The 20,635-nt window shown below is 33.1% G+C and overlaps 1 protein-coding gene across 4 annotated transcripts in view; it reads left to right on the top strand.

Moving 5' to 3' along the window:
• Positions 1-20,635, top strand: part of Nasp (Nuclear autoantigenic sperm protein) — a 68,600-nt gene extending 47,965 nt beyond the window's left edge. For 2 of the 4 annotated variants that reach the window (XM_072529224.1, XM_072529225.1), the window contains exons 2-5: positions 605-836; positions 4,564-4,806; positions 8,108-8,574; positions 15,929-20,635. In XM_072529224.1, coding sequence (XP_072385325.1) covers positions 605-836; positions 4,564-4,806; positions 8,108-8,574; positions 15,929-16,114 — 1,128 coding nt within the window. In that variant the 3' untranslated portion in view covers positions 16,115-20,635. Of the gene's footprint in view, positions 1-604; positions 837-4,563; positions 4,807-8,107; positions 10,094-10,138; positions 11,987-15,928 lie in introns of those variants that run through there. The other 2 variants (XR_011950614.1, XM_072529226.1) reach the window with 2 other exon arrangements.

Genomic DNA, 20,635 nt, shown 5'->3' with positions numbered 1-20,635 from the left:
GTCAAACGTTAGGTATGACTCGGTAATAAAGCCCTGTTTCTTCAGCATTGTGTACATCTCGGTGTTATTTATTCTAACGTACAGAGCAATAAAATAGCTCCATATCCTTATTTTCAATTTAGGATATCACTCAATGTTGGTCTGTCAAATATCAGCTTTATGTTTATTTAGAAATGTGATCGCCAACCTCCTTTAATGGGGACGGCATAGGAAGATGTTAACAAAACCGATTTAATTTTACCAAATTAGTATCTAGTATTACACAATATTATTATATCCATACTACACAATTCTTGGATTAATTTATTAGTCATGTTGAAGAAATTTTGCAGCAGCAGTCCGCGATAAGTTAATTTAGATAATTAGTTAATATTTTTTTTTGTTGGCTAATTTAATAGAGTGCATTTAAAATATTGGACTAGTTTTTGTGATTGCTATGATTTGAATAATCCTAGTATTTTGCTGTTTCGATTAGCTACAATATTTCGATACGAAGTAAACATTAGAACATAACAAAATAATAAGCTAGTTTTAGTACTGCACATATGACGAGTATATTTATTTTCTCTTTATATTATTTTTGCAATTTATTTTTTTTTTCTAGATGGCTGATGTCGTAGTAGATGCTGAGAGTAAAAATTCCAAAGAATTATACGGCCAAGGTGTCCGAGCCTTCATTCTAAGGGACTTTTCGACGGCTGTTTCGGCTTTAGGTAAAGCTAGCGAACTTCTGGCAGCTGAACATAAAGACGATTTGCACGAGTCACTCGGCGAAGTTTATCTATACTACGGAAAAGCGCTCCTTGGATTATCGCGGGAAGAATCTGAAGCTCTTGGTAAGTTTAATAATTATATTTAACTCACTTAGTGTTTATTGAACAATGTATGTGTTGAGGAGATCTGCATTTATCTTATGTCAATTCCTAATCAGATTATCAATACTATAATGTAGCATTGACTTCGGTTGACAGCGAAGATTTTTGATTCATTTGAGATCATTCCGTCAGTAACCGATGATTTCTATAATTAAATCTAGCGCAGTCGAAATTCTTTCTTTTGATCGCTTACCATTTATTTTCTCTTTTGCAAATAAGTTTTTTAGATATTTGTACATATTAATTTTTCACATAAAAACAAATGAGATGACACACAAAAACTGATATTATAATTAAGAATCTATAACATTATAGTATGAATTTATAATCAAATATTTTTCAAATTTTTTAACTAAAAACGTTTCCCCTTTATCACTAAAAATGTGGTTGGACGTAGAAAAAGTTCATTATAGAAATGCTGGGAATTTAAACATTATTGATTGTAACAGACAGATTTTTTGATCCAGCAGGCAACTAGCGGAAAAAATCTTTACACAAAATAAAATCGAATGGGCCGTTAAAAGCTTTAACCCTTTTAAATCCCCTAGTAAGGACGGAATATTTCCTGCTTTACTCCAAAAAGGCTTCATACAAATACAGCCGCAACTACAGCGGCTTTTCATAGCAAGCCTGGTGTTAGGTCACATTCCAAAAACTTGGAGGGACGCAAAGGTGGTATTTATAACAAAGGCGGGGAAACGTCCTACAAACGAAGCGAAGTCTTATCGTCCTATATGCCTGACCTCCTTTCTCCTAAAAACAATGGAGAAACTAGTAGATTACTACATAAGAAGCGAAACATTAGCGAGGAAACCACTTCACAAACATCAGTTTGCCTACCAGACTGGCAAATCCACTATAAATGCTCTGAATTCGCTAGTCGAAAGAATTGAAAAGACAATAGTAGCAAAAGAAATAGCTCTTTGCGCTTTCATTGACATAGAGGGAGCATTCTATAATATCTCATTTGAATCCATAAAAAGAGCCATAGTAAAGAGGAGCATTGAAGTCTCACTAATACAATGGATTCACTCAATGCTAAAAACGAGAATCATCACTGCTAGTATTGGAGGAGAATCTGTGACTATGACAGCGGTAAAGGGGTGGCCTCAAGGGGGAGTATTATCGCCTCTGCTGTGGTCTTTGGTTGTGGATGACCTTCTCACTAAGTTGCATGATTCTGGTTTTATAACCCAATGTTACGCAGATGACCTAGTTGTTACAATTAGAGGCAAGTATGACCAGACTATATCTAGTCTCATGCAAACTGCTCTTAACGAAATTAAAAGTTGGTGCTCGAAAGAGGGCTTAAATATCAACCCCAGTAAAACGACTTTGATACCTTTCACAAGGAGACGTAAATACAATTTACAGGCTCCAACTATGAATGGCATCACATTAGACTATTCCAAGGAAGTAAAATATCTGGGGGTAACCCTAGATCAAAAACTCACCTGGAATAGTCATATTGAAAAAAATTTATCCAGAGCTTTGGTGACAAGTTGGACCTGCCGCAAGACGTTTGGAAAGACTTGGGGCCTACAACCGAAAATGACTATCTGGTCATATAAAAAAATAATTAGGCCCATGGTCACATACGCATCATTCGTATGGTGGCCAAAAACACACCAAACAACAGCTAACGCCAAGCTGCAAAAAATGCAGCGGCTAGCTTGTCTGGGAATCGCAGGGGCAATGTCAACATGTCCCACTGCAGCTCTAGAGGCGATTCTGAACCTTCCTCCCTTGAAGTTCTGCATAAGGAGGGAGGCAGTAACTACCGCCTTAAAACTGCGACAGACACAAATAATGAAACCTGGAGATCTAGTTGGCCACCTGAAAATCTTAGAAGAAATTTCATTGGATTTTAAGGACATGCCGACAGATGCTATGCCAGTCAAATTCGACTTTGAAACACCTTTTGAAGTGGTCATAAAAAACCACCAAATGGGTGAAGAAATTGAACCAAAAGTGGAAGAAGGTTCACTCGTATGGTACACGGATGGATCTAAGATAGATGAAAGGGCAGGAGTGGGAGTTACTGGTCCCAATTTCAGGCTATCTAAATCTCTTGGAAACGCCCAACTATCTTCCAGGCAGAAATACATGCTATAGACATAAGTGCCCAAGATTGTCTCAACCGAGACACCCGGAGGGCAAAAGTCTTTATTTTATCAGACAGCCAAGTGGCTTTTAAAGGCTCTAAAGTCATTTACATGTGAGTCCAAGTTGGTTTGGGACTGTAAACAATCTCTCAAGAAGCTGGCGGAACGCAACAATGTAACTGTGATGTGGGTGCCAGGTCACAAGGGAATTGCAGGAAATGAGGAAGCTGACAGCCTCGCAAAAGAAAGAGCTAATACCCCATTCCAGGGTCCGGAACCCTTCTGTGGACTATCGAAAAGCTACATCAGAGGTAACTCCGTACCTGGGAACTCAATCAACTAAAATCATATTGGTCTAACACACCAGGACAAAGGCAAGCAAAAAGGCTCATAAAAGTGTCGCCTTTTACAACAAACCGCCTTCTCGAAATGAGTAAAAAAGATATCAAAATGGTCACTGGCCTTCTCACTGGTCACTGCCCTCTGAGATATCATCTCAAGAAGATGGGCAAATCAGATAGTGAGAACTGTCGTTTCTGTCACAATGAAAAAGAAACGGCAGAACATATACTATGCAACTGCGTAGCACTGTTCTGCAAAAGACTAAAATTCCTAGGAGAGGTCAGTCTGGCGTCCTCTGACATAGGAAACAAGTCACCTAGGAAGCTAATCAACTTCATCAGAAGTATTGGCATTCTAGAGTTTAACTAGATTAAGGTATGCACAAAAGATCTCTATAGGTCGAAGTGCGGTGAGGCCGCATGGCCTTAACGACCTCACATAATCTAATCTAATCTAACAGACAGATTTCTAGAGGAGCAGTGATAGGGAATATATCCCCATCAGCACGGCTGGCATCGACTATAAACCCTTCTAGTCGTGAATCCCAATCCGTACCGTTGTCCCGAGATTAAAGTCTGTTGTAAGGTGTTAATTATAATCAAAAAGGTAATATTAGAGTTTTTTACTCAAAACTTGGCACATTAAAAATATGTAGTCTTTTCCCCTTATTGCCCTAGATCTTGTTATTCTAAGATTAAAAGGACAACAAGTATTTCAAACGTTTTTTAATGATATAAAGCATGTTATTTTAAAACCATAACTGTTTCTAAAAGAAAACTTTTTGTGTAATTGGAAGAAGATTCAATAACACGATTTAAATTAATGTCAACCTCTAATGATACGTCAATGATAATTTCATCTTACTCTTCGTATTTCTGTTAGCCATTAAATAGACCCCTTTACTTTAGTTTATGTGCTTCTTATTAATGGTTTTTTTGCATTAATCATAGTCTATGCGATTCTCCATGTGTCTTAAATTCTCGAATTAAATTGACCTTTCTACACAGTTCATGGTTTTAAATTGTTGTGTACTTGTTCTAGCCTGTTAAATTGCTGATTTCTTTGCATAGTATCCATTTTTTTAATTACCTCTTTAGCTCTATTTTCTTGTGAAGTAGTCTTTAGCAATACTAAAACTTTTTTGTAATAAATTATATCTATAGTTCTCTATGTTTTTTTGTGAGAGTACTTCAACCTATAATTATTCATTAAATTTATCTAATTTTTAATTTGGATTTTAGGTGACGCCGTGCCTAGAAATGAAGATTCGTCAGAAGAGGATAATGCTGATGAAACTGAAGAGAACGACGAGGAAGTTGAAAATAGTACAGAACCACAAGAGAATAACGAAAATGAGGCTAAGGAAGCTGAGAAATCCGATGATGCTAAACAAACAGATGCTGAAAAAGAAAATGGCACGACTGTCGCAAACGGTTCCGGCGAAGGTACATCTAATGGAATAACGAAAGAAGGTGGAGCTGATGGTAATTTTTTTAGTAGTTGGCTTATTTTAAAATCTTGTTTAATGCCAATCGTAAGTGTACTTCCTAAAGTGTTTTATCCACCTGCTCCTCGTATCAAACTAGACAATTTTAAACATCGGCATCTAACATACCAATAAGATCAAATAAGATAGATATAGCAGTCATGCAGACACCGTAGATAGGTATACAAAATCTAGTGATCATTTACTTTACTTCTTCAAGTATTATACTGCCAATATTTCGTCGTTTGAATGGCCTTGTCATTGGCCGTGATTAGGTCATGGAAAGTGAATTCTTGTTTCAAGTTTGTGAAAGTCGATAAGTGCTCAAGATTTTGTATCTCGTGACAGTCGCATCTGTCTCCTGAATCTATAAGTTTAACTTATATCATAACTGTCTTCCTATGGTGTAGGGTAATTGATAACCGGCAGGCAATCTACGGCATCCGCAAGTAAAGTTTCTATCCAAAGCTGAAAACGACGTCGTTAAGGAGTGGTTTCGTTTTGGTACTCATATTCGTTTGGTACTCATAGTCTAAGCTCCCACTGCAAAATCACTACGTCCACAACGTATTTAATCAAATATATTTAAAAAAAAAAAATAAAGTATGCTGCGCAAGACGTACATGCATGTTCTTATATCAAATTAAAGCTAATTTTTTAATATGATATAAGGTAGCCTGCCTCAATTGGTCACAAATTAGAGTTGCCGGCTGTTGAAAACGCTAGTTATCAAAGATAAAGTAAAAGAGAACGCGCAACGCCACTGGTTTAACATGGCGAATGTCAGTTTTTAAAGCCGTCGTGCATACGTCGATAGATAGTGTTGATAATATTCATATTATATACATATAATTAAAAATACACTTTTTCCTTTTTCTAAAATGCAAACTGTACTTTAATCAACGTAATAACAGTATAACGAGCTTTAAAACTTGGTCAGAATAATCTTTCATTTTTTCTTAGGCAATCTTATATCATCATTAAAAAAATTAGCTTTGATTTGATATAAAAAACACATCCATATTAGCATGGATTTTATTTTAGAAATTTTTGTTTAAAAATTAATTACGATCAATTTAATTAAAACTATTTGTGACCACTTTTTAACTGGCAACCTGTTGTATTCCCTGCAATGTATTCTCCTATTCTTAAATGTATATAAAAATGTGAGTTTGATTAACACGTTATGAACGTAGTGATTTTGCAGTGAGATCTCGTACTATGAGAAACAAGTCATAAGCTCATGACAATTCTATGAAAACTGAATATTGGTTAATGTCTTGGCTGACCAAACATGGGATTCTTCTTTTCAATCTCAGAAACCACTGTCCTTCTAACGTTGAGAGAGAAATTTCTAGGAAAGATCTTATGGACTGGAACAGGTTTCAAACCTCCAGATACTGTTTGATAAGTTTGATTTATATCTTGATCAACACGATGAATTTGAGCAGAGCATGACCAAACGATAACTGAGTTCTTTGCTGCAGAGAAACGATAATCAAGACGGATGTTAAAATACTGCTGAATTATGAGACTTACCAACTGATAAAAGATTATGAGCAAGTTTTGATATAATTAATGCGTCAAAGTTTATTAATTTTCCTTCGTAATAAAGTTAATCCATAAAATGACTTTATTCAATTTTAAAAGTACACTGGGGTGCAAAATTAACCAGAAACTCAAATTTTTTCCTAAAAACTGGCGTTTAAAGAAGTTTAAGATGTTTCCAATTGAGTATTTAATAATAAACCAAATTTAAAGTCAAATTTATTACAACTCAAGAATGTTACACACAAAAAACAATAAACAATTCAATAAATTTGAAAATCTGCAAAGGATCAAAAATTATTGTTATTTTTTTTTAATATAAACATTTTTTATGGAAAACTATATTTGGTAGAGTGTATTGCCCCCACGAGCCCTAATTACGGCTCTCATTCGATCAGGCAAACTTCGGATTAAATCAGCAAAGTCTGCTTGAGGGATTTGCTCCCATTCGTCATGAACTGCTTGCTCCAAATCATTCATTGTTTCAAACTCACCATGGTTACGTCGAATGTTTTTAAGTTGGCACTCCTTGGGTGCCATGGTAATAAACTAATCACAACTGCATCCAAGTAATCCCGTATTATTCTTGCGATGTGCAGACGAGCATTATCTTGCATCAGACGAAAGTTTTCTCCAACAAATAGGGCAAATAGCACTACACGATCCAAACAGTGCTGAATATACTATTCAGCGTTCAAATTGCCCCCCTGAATTGTAACATGTTCTGAATGAGCCCCTAGGGAAATGCCTGCCCACACTATTATACTACCTCCACCAAATTGAACTCTCGGAGTAAAACAACATTGCTGATAACGTTCACCAACTCTTCTCCATATCCTAGGCAGCCCATCTGATGAGTATCTGTTAAATCTTGATTCATCCGTGAAAAGCGCAGCACTCTAATCGTCAACAGCCCAATTAAGATGTTGCGAGCGAAGTGTAAACGTTGCATCCGATGATCTGCTGTTAATAGAGGTCCCGTGACAGGTATTCTGGACCTTAATCCATATTCATTTAAACGTCTTCGAACGGTATAAATGGAAACTGTTTCCATGGACATCATTTAATCGTAACAGTACTGTTGCTGATAATGTACGATCGCGTAAGGCTTGTAACCTAACAAAGCAATCTTCAACTTGACTTGTGGTACTTCGTCTACCTTGACCTGGCCTTTTGGTGTATTGTCCTGTTTCCAAAATCTTTGTATTGCATCAAACACTGTACTTCGAGAAATTCCTAAAGCGTTTGCGATGTAACGAATGCTCCGCCCATCATCCTGTAAAGCAACAGCTTGTGCTACTTCTTCTGGTGTCATAATTTTTTTAATTCAAGTTTTAAACAGGAGACAATACAAAAACCTACAACCGAACTTATAATCAGGTATAGTACCACAATAGACTTAAATTGATACTAAGACACTATTTCACATTAATAACAAAACGTATGTGTAAAAGTGTCGTTGTTCGCACAAAACATCTAAACAGGTTCAAATAAGAAAAAAACGTTATCGCTAATAAGTCATAAAATACAATTCAAACAAATTGAACAAGTTTTGAACTAAACACCAACAAAAGAACAAAAAAATCTGAGTGTCCGGTTAATTTTGCACCCCAGTGTATTATTTAAATTTTAAAAATACAAAAAACATTATGAAACTTAGCGCTAGTCTACAGTACCTCCTAATGTACTACTTTTTTTATAAATCGTTAGAATATGGGTTATAAAGGTTTAAGATATTATTTATTTTTTAGAAGAGGCTGCAGCGGAAACAGAGGACGAACCAACAGATCTTCAAGTCGCCTGGGAGGTTCTTGAGCTGGCCAAGAAAATCTTCCAAAAACAGGGTACCACCGCCAAAAAGAACCTTGCCGAAACCTTCATAGTTTTAGGCGAAGTTTCATTGGAAAGCGAAAATTTCGAATCTGCCGTCAATGACATTACTGAAGGTCTAAAAATACAAAAAGATATATTCGCAAAAGATTCCAGAACGGTAGCAGAAACCTATTACAAGTTAGGAGTAGCGTATTCTACGAATACCCAAATAGACGAAGCTATTAACAGTTTCAACAGTTCCTTAGAATACCTTAACAACAGAATTGTCCATTTGGAAAGTGTCGAAGACAAAAAAGATGAAGTCGATGAAGAAATTAAGGAGATCAAGAGCCTCATACCGGACATACAGGAAAAAGTTACCGATATGAAAACTTACAAAGATGAGGTATGTAAATGTGATATTAGAACCACCATTAAAAATTTTGTCTGTAAACCAAATTTCGAAAAAGTTGAGTCGTGTTGTGTTAATAAACTTGAAGTTAAAAGAAAGCCTACCACAATTGAAGAAGCTCTTGAAAAAGTTGCCATTTAAATAAAACAAGCATGGTTTTGTACTAAAATGATTAGTTGGCACTTGGATGTCTTTTATTGGTCTAGATTCTAGATATAGGTATAGATGTTTTCATTATATACATTTTTTATAATACTCGTCATCACTGAACTTCATAAAAAACATTATATGGAATTTTAATGTAGATTTTGTAGTGTACTTATTTTTGAATTATGTGAAGAATATTTCTTCTTAATTTTAGTAGTGTCTTTTTTATATTTTTATATTTTAGATAATTATGTTCTTTTTCCATCATATTTTGTTCTTTTTTTGTTAATACATTCAATTTCGGTTTATTTAAATCCTAAAATGCAATTTTTTCATCCCCTTCTAATATATCTTTTTTATAATAAATTTTATCTATCCATTTATACATATAATATGTTCTTCTTTATATTAATAATTATATTATCTTCCCCAAAGGTTTTCTTCACACATATATTTAATTTTAAAAAAGGTTTTTATTTACTTATTTATACTTAGTAAGATTGTGTATAGTAAAAATATTGATTAGTTGTTACTGTTGTGTTACTTTTAATTTATATCGTCCATTCTTAAAAGTACTTAGTGAGTCTGCAATAACGCTTCCTCAATGATGTGATTGCAATACTTCTAATCCATTTTTTATATTTAATTTTAATATCAGAATAAATTTGAACTTTGTTGAATCGAATTGAATTAAACAAATTAGCAATTTCAATTATATCTTAGCTCTAATTTAAATATTATGTTTCTATAGGATTAAGCTACAATTATTGATTGTAATGAAAATTATATTTTTAACCAACCAATGATGCTTCGACTTCGACCTTCCACTCCTGGCAATCGTTTTCAAAAAAGATTTTTGTGCGAAATTGTATTACCAAGTTTTTTGGTTAGGTTAGGTTAGGTAAGAAGGTGGTTGTACATGTAAAACTTACTACAAAGGCTTAGGTTCTGATGAAGGTACTAAAGCTAAAACTAGAATAGACAAATTAGTAAAAAGTTTTTGTTTGCTAGAGCCGCAGAAGTGGTTAAAAAAAAAAAGATAGTGTCCAAATGAAATTAACAGAATTACAGGAATTTTATAACGAAACGCAGGAAAAACTCGAGAGCTAAGGTGAAGAACCAGAACAGACGCGACAAGAATATAAAGAAAAAATTATTTCGTTGTTAACCCTGATTAACGGAAGTGGAGATTCGGTTGCAAAAGAGAAAGCTCTGCAAAAACAACTTGAAGAACTGAAACTCACAAATTAAGAGTTAGCAGAAAAATTATGGGACGTATTTGCAATTTCCAGAACTGCTCCAGCTACTCTAGCTGTTTCAGAAATGAAGATGAGTGGAACATTCTTGCTCAAACCTAATGACGTATGTCATTAGGTTTGAGCAAGATTAGCAAAGATTGAGCAAGCATTAGTATGAATTGAGTGACTCCCCCAAACGAATTACAAAAAGCAGAGACAGAGATTCGTTAAATCAGAGCCCAATAAATTAAATGATGTCTCATTAGGCTATGACATTACGATATCTTTTGGATTGAGGATAATGTTGAAAATTATCCCGATTGAAGAAAAACTCATATTAGAGGAAAAACAAAAATTACAAAAAACTCTTCTTTAACGTCTAAAAGATCTTCCGAAGGCGGTTGTACGTGTAAAGCTTACTGCAAAGGATTGGATTCTGATGAAGACACTAAACCTAAAACTAGAATCAAAAAATTCCAAACAATGAAGTTGAAACAAATGAATGAACTAAATTAATTATGTATGCAAATTGTGCTGTTGTGAAAATCAATCGTTGCTTTTGGCTTTTGCTAGTAGGCTTCTACTAGACTGATTTAATTTCTCCCTTAACTACTTACAATTGAAAAGAGTGATAATATAATTCTAATAATCTCTTAGCTGAATAGTTATTCCCTGGCGAACCAAGCAGATATTTTTTAATATTATTTGATGATCCTGTCATGAAATATAAAAAAAAAGGTTTATATATGCTTGGTACGTCATCTGATAATACGTGAGTGATGTCATCATTGACATTGTTACCTTTGTATGAGGTTTTTTTCATGAGGTTCTTTCATGAGGTTTTTTTGTATGAGGTTCTGTAGTTAAGGAAGAAATAAAACCCATCTACATTTAAAGAAGTTTATATTATTTTAAGGTTCTAATTTACTGTACAAATTAATTAGAAGTCTTGCAATTACATTATCACATCAATGCTGTCATTGTACACTCAACAAAAGCGTGCCTTAAGAATCCATTTTAAGACAAAAATAACGATTAACCAATACTTGTATAAAATACACAATCTACCCGACCCAAATAAATTATTATTTAATAATGACCTGTTTATAAACCAATTTTCAATATGTACTTTATTAAAATATTAAGTCATCATACTTCACTCTGTATGGTGGTTTCTCAGAAAATGTTCCTACTGGTTTTGCCATCATCTTCTTTGCCTTCCCTGTTGGATTACGTTTTGCAACCCAATTTAATATAATATGGTTTGTTCATAAGATCTTATTATTTGATGTATGATTTTGTTGCTGGATAACAGTATTGTGAGCCATTGAAAATGCAGTATATATTCTTTTGATCTATTTTGAATCGCCAGTGTATATTTTAGTGTTTTTAATGGTGTTAAATAGACTAAATTTGTAATTCAAAGGGAATTGGTGATATATTTTCTTGTGGTGGTTCTAAAACTACTTTTAAGTCCTATATTTTACCTCTTCGGTTTCAAAATCGTTTTACAAATACGAAGTGTACCTTCTGTAAAAGCCCTTGTTTGTGTACTTTACGAGTATTTAATGTAATTAAATTATCTCTTTTATCAAACCAGTAAACCGAGAACTTTCTGTAGTTTTTTTTATTTGTTTTTATCTTTCCTGAAGGTAGTCGTTGTAGCATATTTGTGTTACCATTGTGTATTTCTGGCGCGTTTAGTATACTATTTACTGTTTACCATTTCTCTGTATTTATTCGTCTACTTTACGAACGGAATTGAAGTAGTCCCCAAGTTTTTATAGATATTTACAAACCACCCGAACTTGTTGATATATTTATTGTGTAAACGTGTTCTATTCCAATGTTATTTACAGCATCCAAGTGTCAGTTAATAATTTTGTTCATAACTACTTATTATGTTAAATACTCAAATTAATCAAAATTGTTAAAGACTGATGTTAGGAATATTGCTTTTTTGCATTTGCCTCGTTTTTTGAACTATTGTACTATTTTTTAATAAAATTTTTTATAAATGAGTAGGCTTTTATTTCTTTCCTAACCAATTGAATAAATACTCAAGCCAAAATACAAAGTTTTTTTAATATGTTTTGAAATTATTCACTTCATACCGATTAAGCTACAAAGTCTTCTCTTAACTAATTTTTGAACCAAAACACTTAAATCAATACATTTTTGGATAAGGTACTAATGCACTGGTTCATAGTTTATATCAGGTAGTGATGTACTCGGTGTATCAGGTAATGGAGAAATGGTGCTATTTTGTAAGATAATGTTAATTGGGATCCTACGACATGTCACAATACAAGTCAGTAATACATGATTAGAATGTACTTGCGTATGAATTTTTGTATGATTCTATAGCATGGTTTCAAAATGGTATTAGTTCAAAGGCGAAGGTGTAAAAAAGTATTCAATATCCCTAATAATTTACGGAAAACGCTCAGAGATCTATTTATTGTTGAAATTAGCAACTTTCTGATATAATTATTTGTTTATTTATTGACATCGGTGAAATTATGACACTATCGATATTTTTCCTAAAATTAGAATATATAGCATGGGAATCATAATTTTGCATGATTTTCTCACCCTGTTTCAAAATGGCTACCGTTGAATTGTGAAAATTATTGACTCCCAGTGAAACAATCATAACACTTTCTAGAAACATACTGAGTAACGCAAGAGCTTTGAAATCATACATTACTTGTCATTTAACAAAAACATAGTTGGCGTTGTATTTTTAATAGATGTCAATAAAAAAAAAACAAAAATGAGTTCTACCAGTCTATGCTATGGGGAAAATAAATTGACCTATTTAAGCGCTTTTTATAATAACTTAAAACTACCAGATATTAGAAATACCGACGCGGCAAATATCCAGGGACGTACTCAGTGGCGCAAGTTCTTTCAAATGATATGTCACTTGTCGTATGATCCTTTTTAAAAGTATATATCCCAATTGCGTCCTTCTGTTATTTTTAAGGGTTACGTCACTAAATATTTTAAATCATGAATGGGTCTCTTAATTCAAAATAGGTTGATTTAAGTTTTTGAGGGTACAGAAAATAGTTGATGAGCGAGAATTCAACGAGTAGTGTACATTTATTTCATAAATATCTTGTTAAGTGTGTTTGGCTATGAAGCAACTGCTTTTTGATGAAAATACTGAGCAACTATAGTGTTTAAGTGGATGAATATTTCGTTTCACACCAATGTCAACTCCGTAAAGACTTAATATTAGTATGAACATCTATTGTGTATTATTGCATTTATAATAGACGCAGTATGCACTCTTTAGAGCCACACAAGACCTAGAGGAGTATGCTAGAATTGTCGCCAACATCCACTAATTTAATAGAGCACCATAAGAAGAAGAATAGACGCAGAAGAATAAGACTTTTTTAGTTGTATGTAAAAAGAACCAGGCGTTTCAAGTAATTTATGATCGCAGTGTCTTCTTCCTCTTAATTCTGTTCAAACTAAGTCATGGTTTGTTCTAGCACATATCACAATATCCTGGATGTCCTCTTATAAAGTCATTCCTTTTTTGGCCCCGAAGAGTGGAACCAGCAATGGATCTCAGTGCTTCTATTTTAGTTGTCCTTAGGAGCTTCTTTGATACAGCTGTTTCCGCTCTGGTCTCTATCGCATAGGTCATTAGTGGTTTTGTGCATTTCCTATATATTCTCACTTTACTTCCTATGTCCGTGTGCGTGTTCCTCTAGATAATTTTACATAGGTATGCAGATATCATTAGTGCTCCGTAAGTTCTCGACACTTTTGTTGTTGTTGTTGTTCTTGGTCAACGCTTTGGTTGTTTGCTCTTAGTTTACGTCTCTTATGTTTTTTTTTAACCGTCAGTGGCTTTATCTTGTGAATAGATATAATATAATTTATGTAGTTAATACGAGCATGTTGATATCTGTTGACCAAATAATGTCTTCAACTAGATAGTTGCTCATGAACAAAGAAGACACGTCGAAGGGTGAATTTATATTAACCGGTTTTTCTAGGCCAAATGGTCTGGTAAACGGCGCATTCGAAAATTTTTGTACATCAGAAACCTTCTGTCTCTATTTATATGTTTTACTGTATTCTCTTGGTTCTCTTCTATTTCGTGTTCGCCTGAGGAAGTTTCGACGTCGTCAAAAATTCGATTTGTTCTTACTTAAGGGTGGAAAGCTTTATCATACATGGAGTCATCTGAATCAATATCAAGAAATTCAACCTTCTCATCATTGGGTAATGAAGTAATAGTCGCGTTGGATGCAACCGACGTTCGGTTGGAAATAGTAAAATCGTCTTCTTCATCAGAATCATCCTCAAAATCTGAATTTATGGCTTGTTGATATGGAATACCATCTATGTAATCAAATAAATCATCCTGAGTCATCTTTTGTAAATTTTCCAGTATATTGCAAGGTTCCATTTTTTTACAAAGATACATATAATTGTTGTATACAAATAATTTGAAAAATTTAATGACTAACTACTGCACAGCAATTTAATTCTTAGCAGTATTAATCACGTAAGTCAAATTGACATAAAAAAAGAATATGATTGTATAGATAAAATAAACAAGATTAAAAATGCATTTCAATACAACAATATTATAAAATCAACAGGTGCTGCTTTGAGGTTATGTTCATTAAATCAAGATATATTATCTTAGCGCCAATAGAATCTGAATAGATAATAAAATATTATAATACTGTGATGTGTTACCTTGAGTTTTATGTATAAATCCTTCATAAATTTTTTCTATCTTTTACAAAAGGCTAATAGCTGTGCGATTCAACTATTTTCTGGGCCATAACTAAACTGAACTTAAATCAACATATTATTGGGTAGATGAATAATTAAGAGACCTATTCATACTTTTATAAAGTTTCAATGACGTAATGAGCAGTATTGTAAGATGAATTTAAAAAAATTCATGTGACAGGTAACAAAGAACGATTGAAAGACGAATGATCAACATAAGACTGCCAAATAGAAATCAAAAAAGTTAAATTGCTATCGGTCAAATATCAAATGCTTCGGTCACAATATTAGACAAATTTATATTAGAAGTCATGGACCTGTAAGCAAAATACGGGGACTGCAGATCAGATGAGTAGCCAGTTTACGTGAAAAAGCACACTGGTCGAATTGAATAAACATGGCTCAAGGTAAAATGAGAAGCAAAAGGGAACCTTCCGTCCAATATTAATAGATATATTAATTTCTAGAATATATCTTTAGACCTCAAGGGAACCTTCCGTCCAATATTAATAGATATATTAATTTCTAGAATATATCTTTAGACCTCAGTTGTAACGGAGTTCTTAAACGGTTATCACAAAGTTGTTATGACAAAAAAGAGCACATTCCGTAGTTGTACCTGAATAATAGTGCAAAAAATGTACAAAGTTAAACAAATTATTACCAAAATGTTCGACCTGATATATTTTTGGATGGACATGAAAATTTTGATTTGTAACGTTTAGATTTTCAATCTGAAAAGAGTTTTCAAAAAAAATATAAAACAAATTTATAGTATTGTATAGGTTAGATTAAAAAAACTATTTTCGGATTGAAAATGTAAATTATCAATACATTATGTTTGAAATACTTTTAATTTGGTTAATATATATGCTGAGCATTCGCCTCTTAGTCCAGTGTCTCGGGTCACTCGAGACTGAGGAGTAGGCAGATTGAGACCCTGAACTCGAACAGAACCGTATCCATCTTGAAAATGGCTCCAAAATGAGTGCCAAAACGTCGAGCATTAAATTCTCTCAATGCGGTTCTTCCCGAGAACTTACTGTATATATATATATATATATATATATATATATATATATATATATATATATATATATATATATATATATATATATATATATATAGAAAAAATGAATAGTTTTGTTAGTCGATCACAAACAACATCAATATTTTTTGGTTTAATTTTATAGGCACTGAAAAATATAGTATCGGCCATGACAGAAGGAATAAAATCAGACAAACCAGCTCCGTCTACCAGTTCTTCAAAGCCTGCTACTGACATTTCACATCTGGTCAAGAGGAAGAGAAAAGCAGACGAGATAGAGGACAAAGACGCATCACAAGAGACCAATCCGCCAAAAAAAGTCAATCAATAAACGTGTTACTGTGTTTTTATTTTTTACCTTGGAACTCTTACCACATTTATCATAGACTATTAAGAAAAATTGCGGGAACAAATAAGTACAATAAAACTATATTTAGGTATGTGTTCCAGACGCAATTTTTTCCTACAACCATTTAACATTTCAAAAGTGGGACTATGTTTTGTTGTAGCATATTTTTGAATTAGTCAACAAAAATTGTGTTTAATTCTTATAGTACTATAGCAAGTGAAAATGTACTTGTTATAATATTTCCGTCCAGGGTTAAGACGTAATTTTTTTGCTCCCCTATTTCTTTATGTTTATTTCATTTCTTCATTTGTCGTTCTAAATTTATTACGTGGTATTTCTATTGTGTTATTGTATAATTTTTAGAAACATGCAACCAAGTACGTGCATCTGTAATCAAATTGCAGTTTGATGAATACCTGTCATGAAAATTCGAGAATGGGCGCGCCCACTTGATGCGCAGCAAAATTTCCGGAAATTATCTTGGTAGAAGTAAACTAAAGTTAAAAATCACGTAGTCAAGTCCTGGCGTCCATCAATCCCTTTTTCTCCGAATACTTTCTCTGTCTGCTCTCTGCTCTGATGATCATTTACATACTAACTAAAAGATAAAATCAAATTTCCTTTTGTTTATTGATTTAATTATCGTTCTAAGTCTACGCTCGTATTAGTTTGTATATTCGTATGAGAAACATCCAGGAAATAGTTACAATAGTGCATCAAAATTACCGATAATTGTTGTTATGAAAGCATGTTTAAAAACTGTTTTTTTTTTTTATTTAAAGAGCATTTTATTTGCAATTAGTTTAAACAATATATATAACAAGCAAATGGTTGGATCATAATTTCGTAATGTTAAGTGGTCAGTGGCGTTGTACTTTCTAAATTACTAATTTAAAACGAAATTTACAATTTGGGACACAACACACTAAAATCCAGCATCTAAGTAGCTTTGGCGTGTACCAATTGAGCCTGTACATCGCAATAGATCTAAAAGTTAAACTGGAATCAGTTTTTTTGGATGAAACGTTAGGAAAATCCATATAATAGTCTTTTATTTCTGAGATAAAGGACTTCATCTATGGAGATCCCGTACAATTATGAAGTTTGGAACAAACCATGAAGCATTGGTCATTCGTTGCAATACATTGGATTAAAAGCGTTTTAAAATCTCTATATTGGATACGGAGTTGTTCTTCACAATATAACTCCATATAGATGTGTTTTCTCCATGGGACATCCGTCAAGATACATTATTAGGTTTTTTGTTTCATTTTGGTCTGGTAGTTGATATTGTCGAGTGTGATGGATGGGCTTTACGATTCGCAAACATTTGACTACATTTTATTGTTAGCTTTAATAAAGCACTTATTAATCCAGTGTTCTATTTTTATGCACTTGTGTTATTTGTATGCGGTATATAACTGAGCCCAGAACTCCAGATTCGTTATTACAAAGAGGTATGTCTTTACCGTGGTTTTAACAAGGAAATAACAATCTGTGAGATAGGATATTGTAGGGTCGTTAAACGAAATATGAAAATAACCGAATGCAGTTCTTTTGAGAACACAACTAATTTAAAAAATATTGCGTTTATTTTGATGCGCGGTTGTAATTCGATAGATTAAGTATTTTCCGATTAGAAGAAATAAGTGGAAGAAAATTATAAAGAACATGAATAACTAATAATTATATTGATTGTAATGGAAAATTATATAAACTACTATTATTAGTACTTGCTGCACTACTTGTCATAGTATGTGAGTTTTCCGCTGAATTAGAACTTTAAATACTTGGTGAAGAGTCATTAACTACAGTAATTTCTGTGTAAGGATTAGTTTTGTCATTGATTTCCCCCATCTTTAGTCCAAAGTAAGTAAATGGTATTTCCTCATCCAGTTATATATCTTCCGTACTGAATATTTCTTTCTATCTCTCTCTCTAATGGCATTCCAGGCCAAATCGAGCCTTGGCGACCTCCAACCTTCAGGTCCCGCGCCGATTTTCTCCAAGTTCTCATGTTCTCATTACATGACTTAGGACTTTTATTTGTCTCGCATCCATAACATACTATTGGTCTGGTAATGGTTTTAGAGACCCTGATTTTCGATCTCCAGTGTGTATTTTTGGAGCGGAACACATGAGCGAGTAAAAACTAAGCTTTGTTTCCCTTTACTATTCCTCCTTTGAATTTCTGATTCTTCTGTTTCATCTGTGCTTAATACAACTCCTAGATATGTAAAACTGTCTACTGTTTCAATATCGTCAGCTAATTCAACATTGCGTCTGTTTCTCTTAGCTCTTGCCTTTTAAGTCTTTATTTCTAGTTCAGTCTGTTTTGCCCCTGTTTTTAATTGTGAATATATTTCTGCTGTTTCTTTCATTTTGGGAGACATGATACTGATGTCATCGACAAATCTGTATAGCTTTGTTTGTTTGGAAATTAGCTCTTTCTATATTCAAGAGACAGGTTGAATAGTGTCGGTGCCAGTCCGTCAAATGCTTTAATTATTTGACGATTAAAAAGTTCTCAGCTAGCTCATTTTGTATTTTGACAGTTGCTGTTGATAAGTCCATTGTTGCTTTGAACAGTTTGATGTATTTATAGGTGATTTTAAAAACTATGCAATATTTAATATAACTTGTGTCTATTAATTGATTCATAGGCCTGTTTGAAATCTATGAATATTCTGTGGACGTCACTGTCGTATTCCCACAATTTGTTTCACTGTGAATAGCTGGTCAGTTGTATCTTCTTTGTCGAAAACCGGTTTGATATTCCTTGACAATATTTTCAGTTAATTGTTCGAGTTGTTTATTGAGTATATAAGTAAAAACTTTGTACACTGTGCACAAGAGGCGTATGCCGCGATAATTTTCGCATTTTAGTTTATCTCCTTTTTATATATTGGGCAAATAAGCAGCTAGGGATCTTTTCATCCTTCCAAATATTGTTTATGACTACATGCACTTGTCCTACTAGGGCTTGTTTGCTACCCAGTTTATATAGGTTGGAGGTGACGTTGAAAATACCTAGAGCCTTGTTATTCCTTTGTGCTCGTATCGCTTGTTTTACCTTTTCCACCGTCGAGGTTTTATATCTTTGGTATCTCCCTCATTATACTGCATATCCATATGCCCTTAATTTTCTTGCGTCCGCGCCCCTAAAAAGTTTGGAAATATGTTTTCCAGTCAGATTTTATTTCTCTTATTTTACTGCTTATCTTATATCGTTGTTTTAAAGATTCTCTTATATTTTCTGTATATAACCGTTTTTGTATTTTCTTTTCTCTGGCCGGCATATTTTATCAGCCCTCAATGTTGCGTCTTCGTAGATTGTTCTTTCCATATATTTTTGGTAATCTTGATTTCTTTTGTGTTTGGCCTATTTACACTGAAACGGTTAAATTCCAGATAGTCTTTACAGTCAAGTCTTTATAATCCCAACCATTTTTATTTTTCATGTTATAGGTCCAGTAAATTAGAATAATTGTCATCATTACTATTGTTTTCGTTTAAAGTATATTTTCCCCTTTAAAATAAAATCCATGAACTGTCACTATATAAACTGCTGGTTTAAAATAGTATTTTTGAACTTGTTTTTCTTATTTTTGTGCAAATATGGGAATGTTGGGTATGTAATAGTAAATAATAAAAATAAATAAAAAATAGTAAAATTAATAATATCAATCGTTATTACTTATTATCTATAAGGCAATTAATTTAAAAAACTGTAATTTTTCGATAGTTGCACTGCTCTGCTGGGATTCTTTATACATGAGAGAAATAATTGACACACTTTTTGCTTGTTTAAGTCTAGTTGTTATTGATTTTGTTTTTGTTCAAATCAGATGTTTTGGGTATTCCTTTATTTATCTGCTATTTGCCATAGCTTTTTCAAAATATTCTGTAGTGAACTAACCTTTTCGAAACTATTCGGATTGGAAGTAAAAACTTCATATTTCGGTTTCAGTAATTACTTACAGGGATGTAGTAGATGAAGTTATTTTCAAGGTAGTCTTTAGTGTTTAGTTTGATTTTCCAAAATGATATTTCATTGGTTATCGAAGTGACTACAACACTATCATACATACTCCCAACAGCATTAACTCATAATAACATGTGTCATCTAATAACTTTTTCAAATACTGAAGTAGTGATAGGCTTAAGTTTTATGGAAACAAACAACAGCTAAAACTTCTGATATTTATATACTAGGTACTTAAAAATTGGCTAAATGAATCATGGCTAATCTTGTTTAACAAAAATAGAACAGGCAGCGACATCAACGATTAATTTGTTTAACACATATTGTTAAGATCTAATGATAAGTGGTGAGAGTTTTAACTCAATAGACTGGACCAGATCAAGAGTTTTAATTATATTTTATTAAACAAACTTTGGGTTTTTGGTCATCAATACATTGATATAGTTGTACTATTAGCATTAATGTTTAGCTGTTTATATTTACTTAATGGAAATGTTTTTTAATAAATCATAAACAAG

This window comes from Diabrotica undecimpunctata, chromosome 4 (assembly GCF_040954645.1).
Source record: "Diabrotica undecimpunctata isolate CICGRU chromosome 4, icDiaUnde3, whole genome shotgun sequence".
Lineage (NCBI taxonomy): Eukaryota > Metazoa > Arthropoda > Insecta > Coleoptera > Chrysomelidae > Diabrotica > Diabrotica undecimpunctata.
The sequence above is the reverse complement of the archived record's forward strand: the minus strand, read 5'-3'. Positions and strand labels throughout refer to the sequence as shown.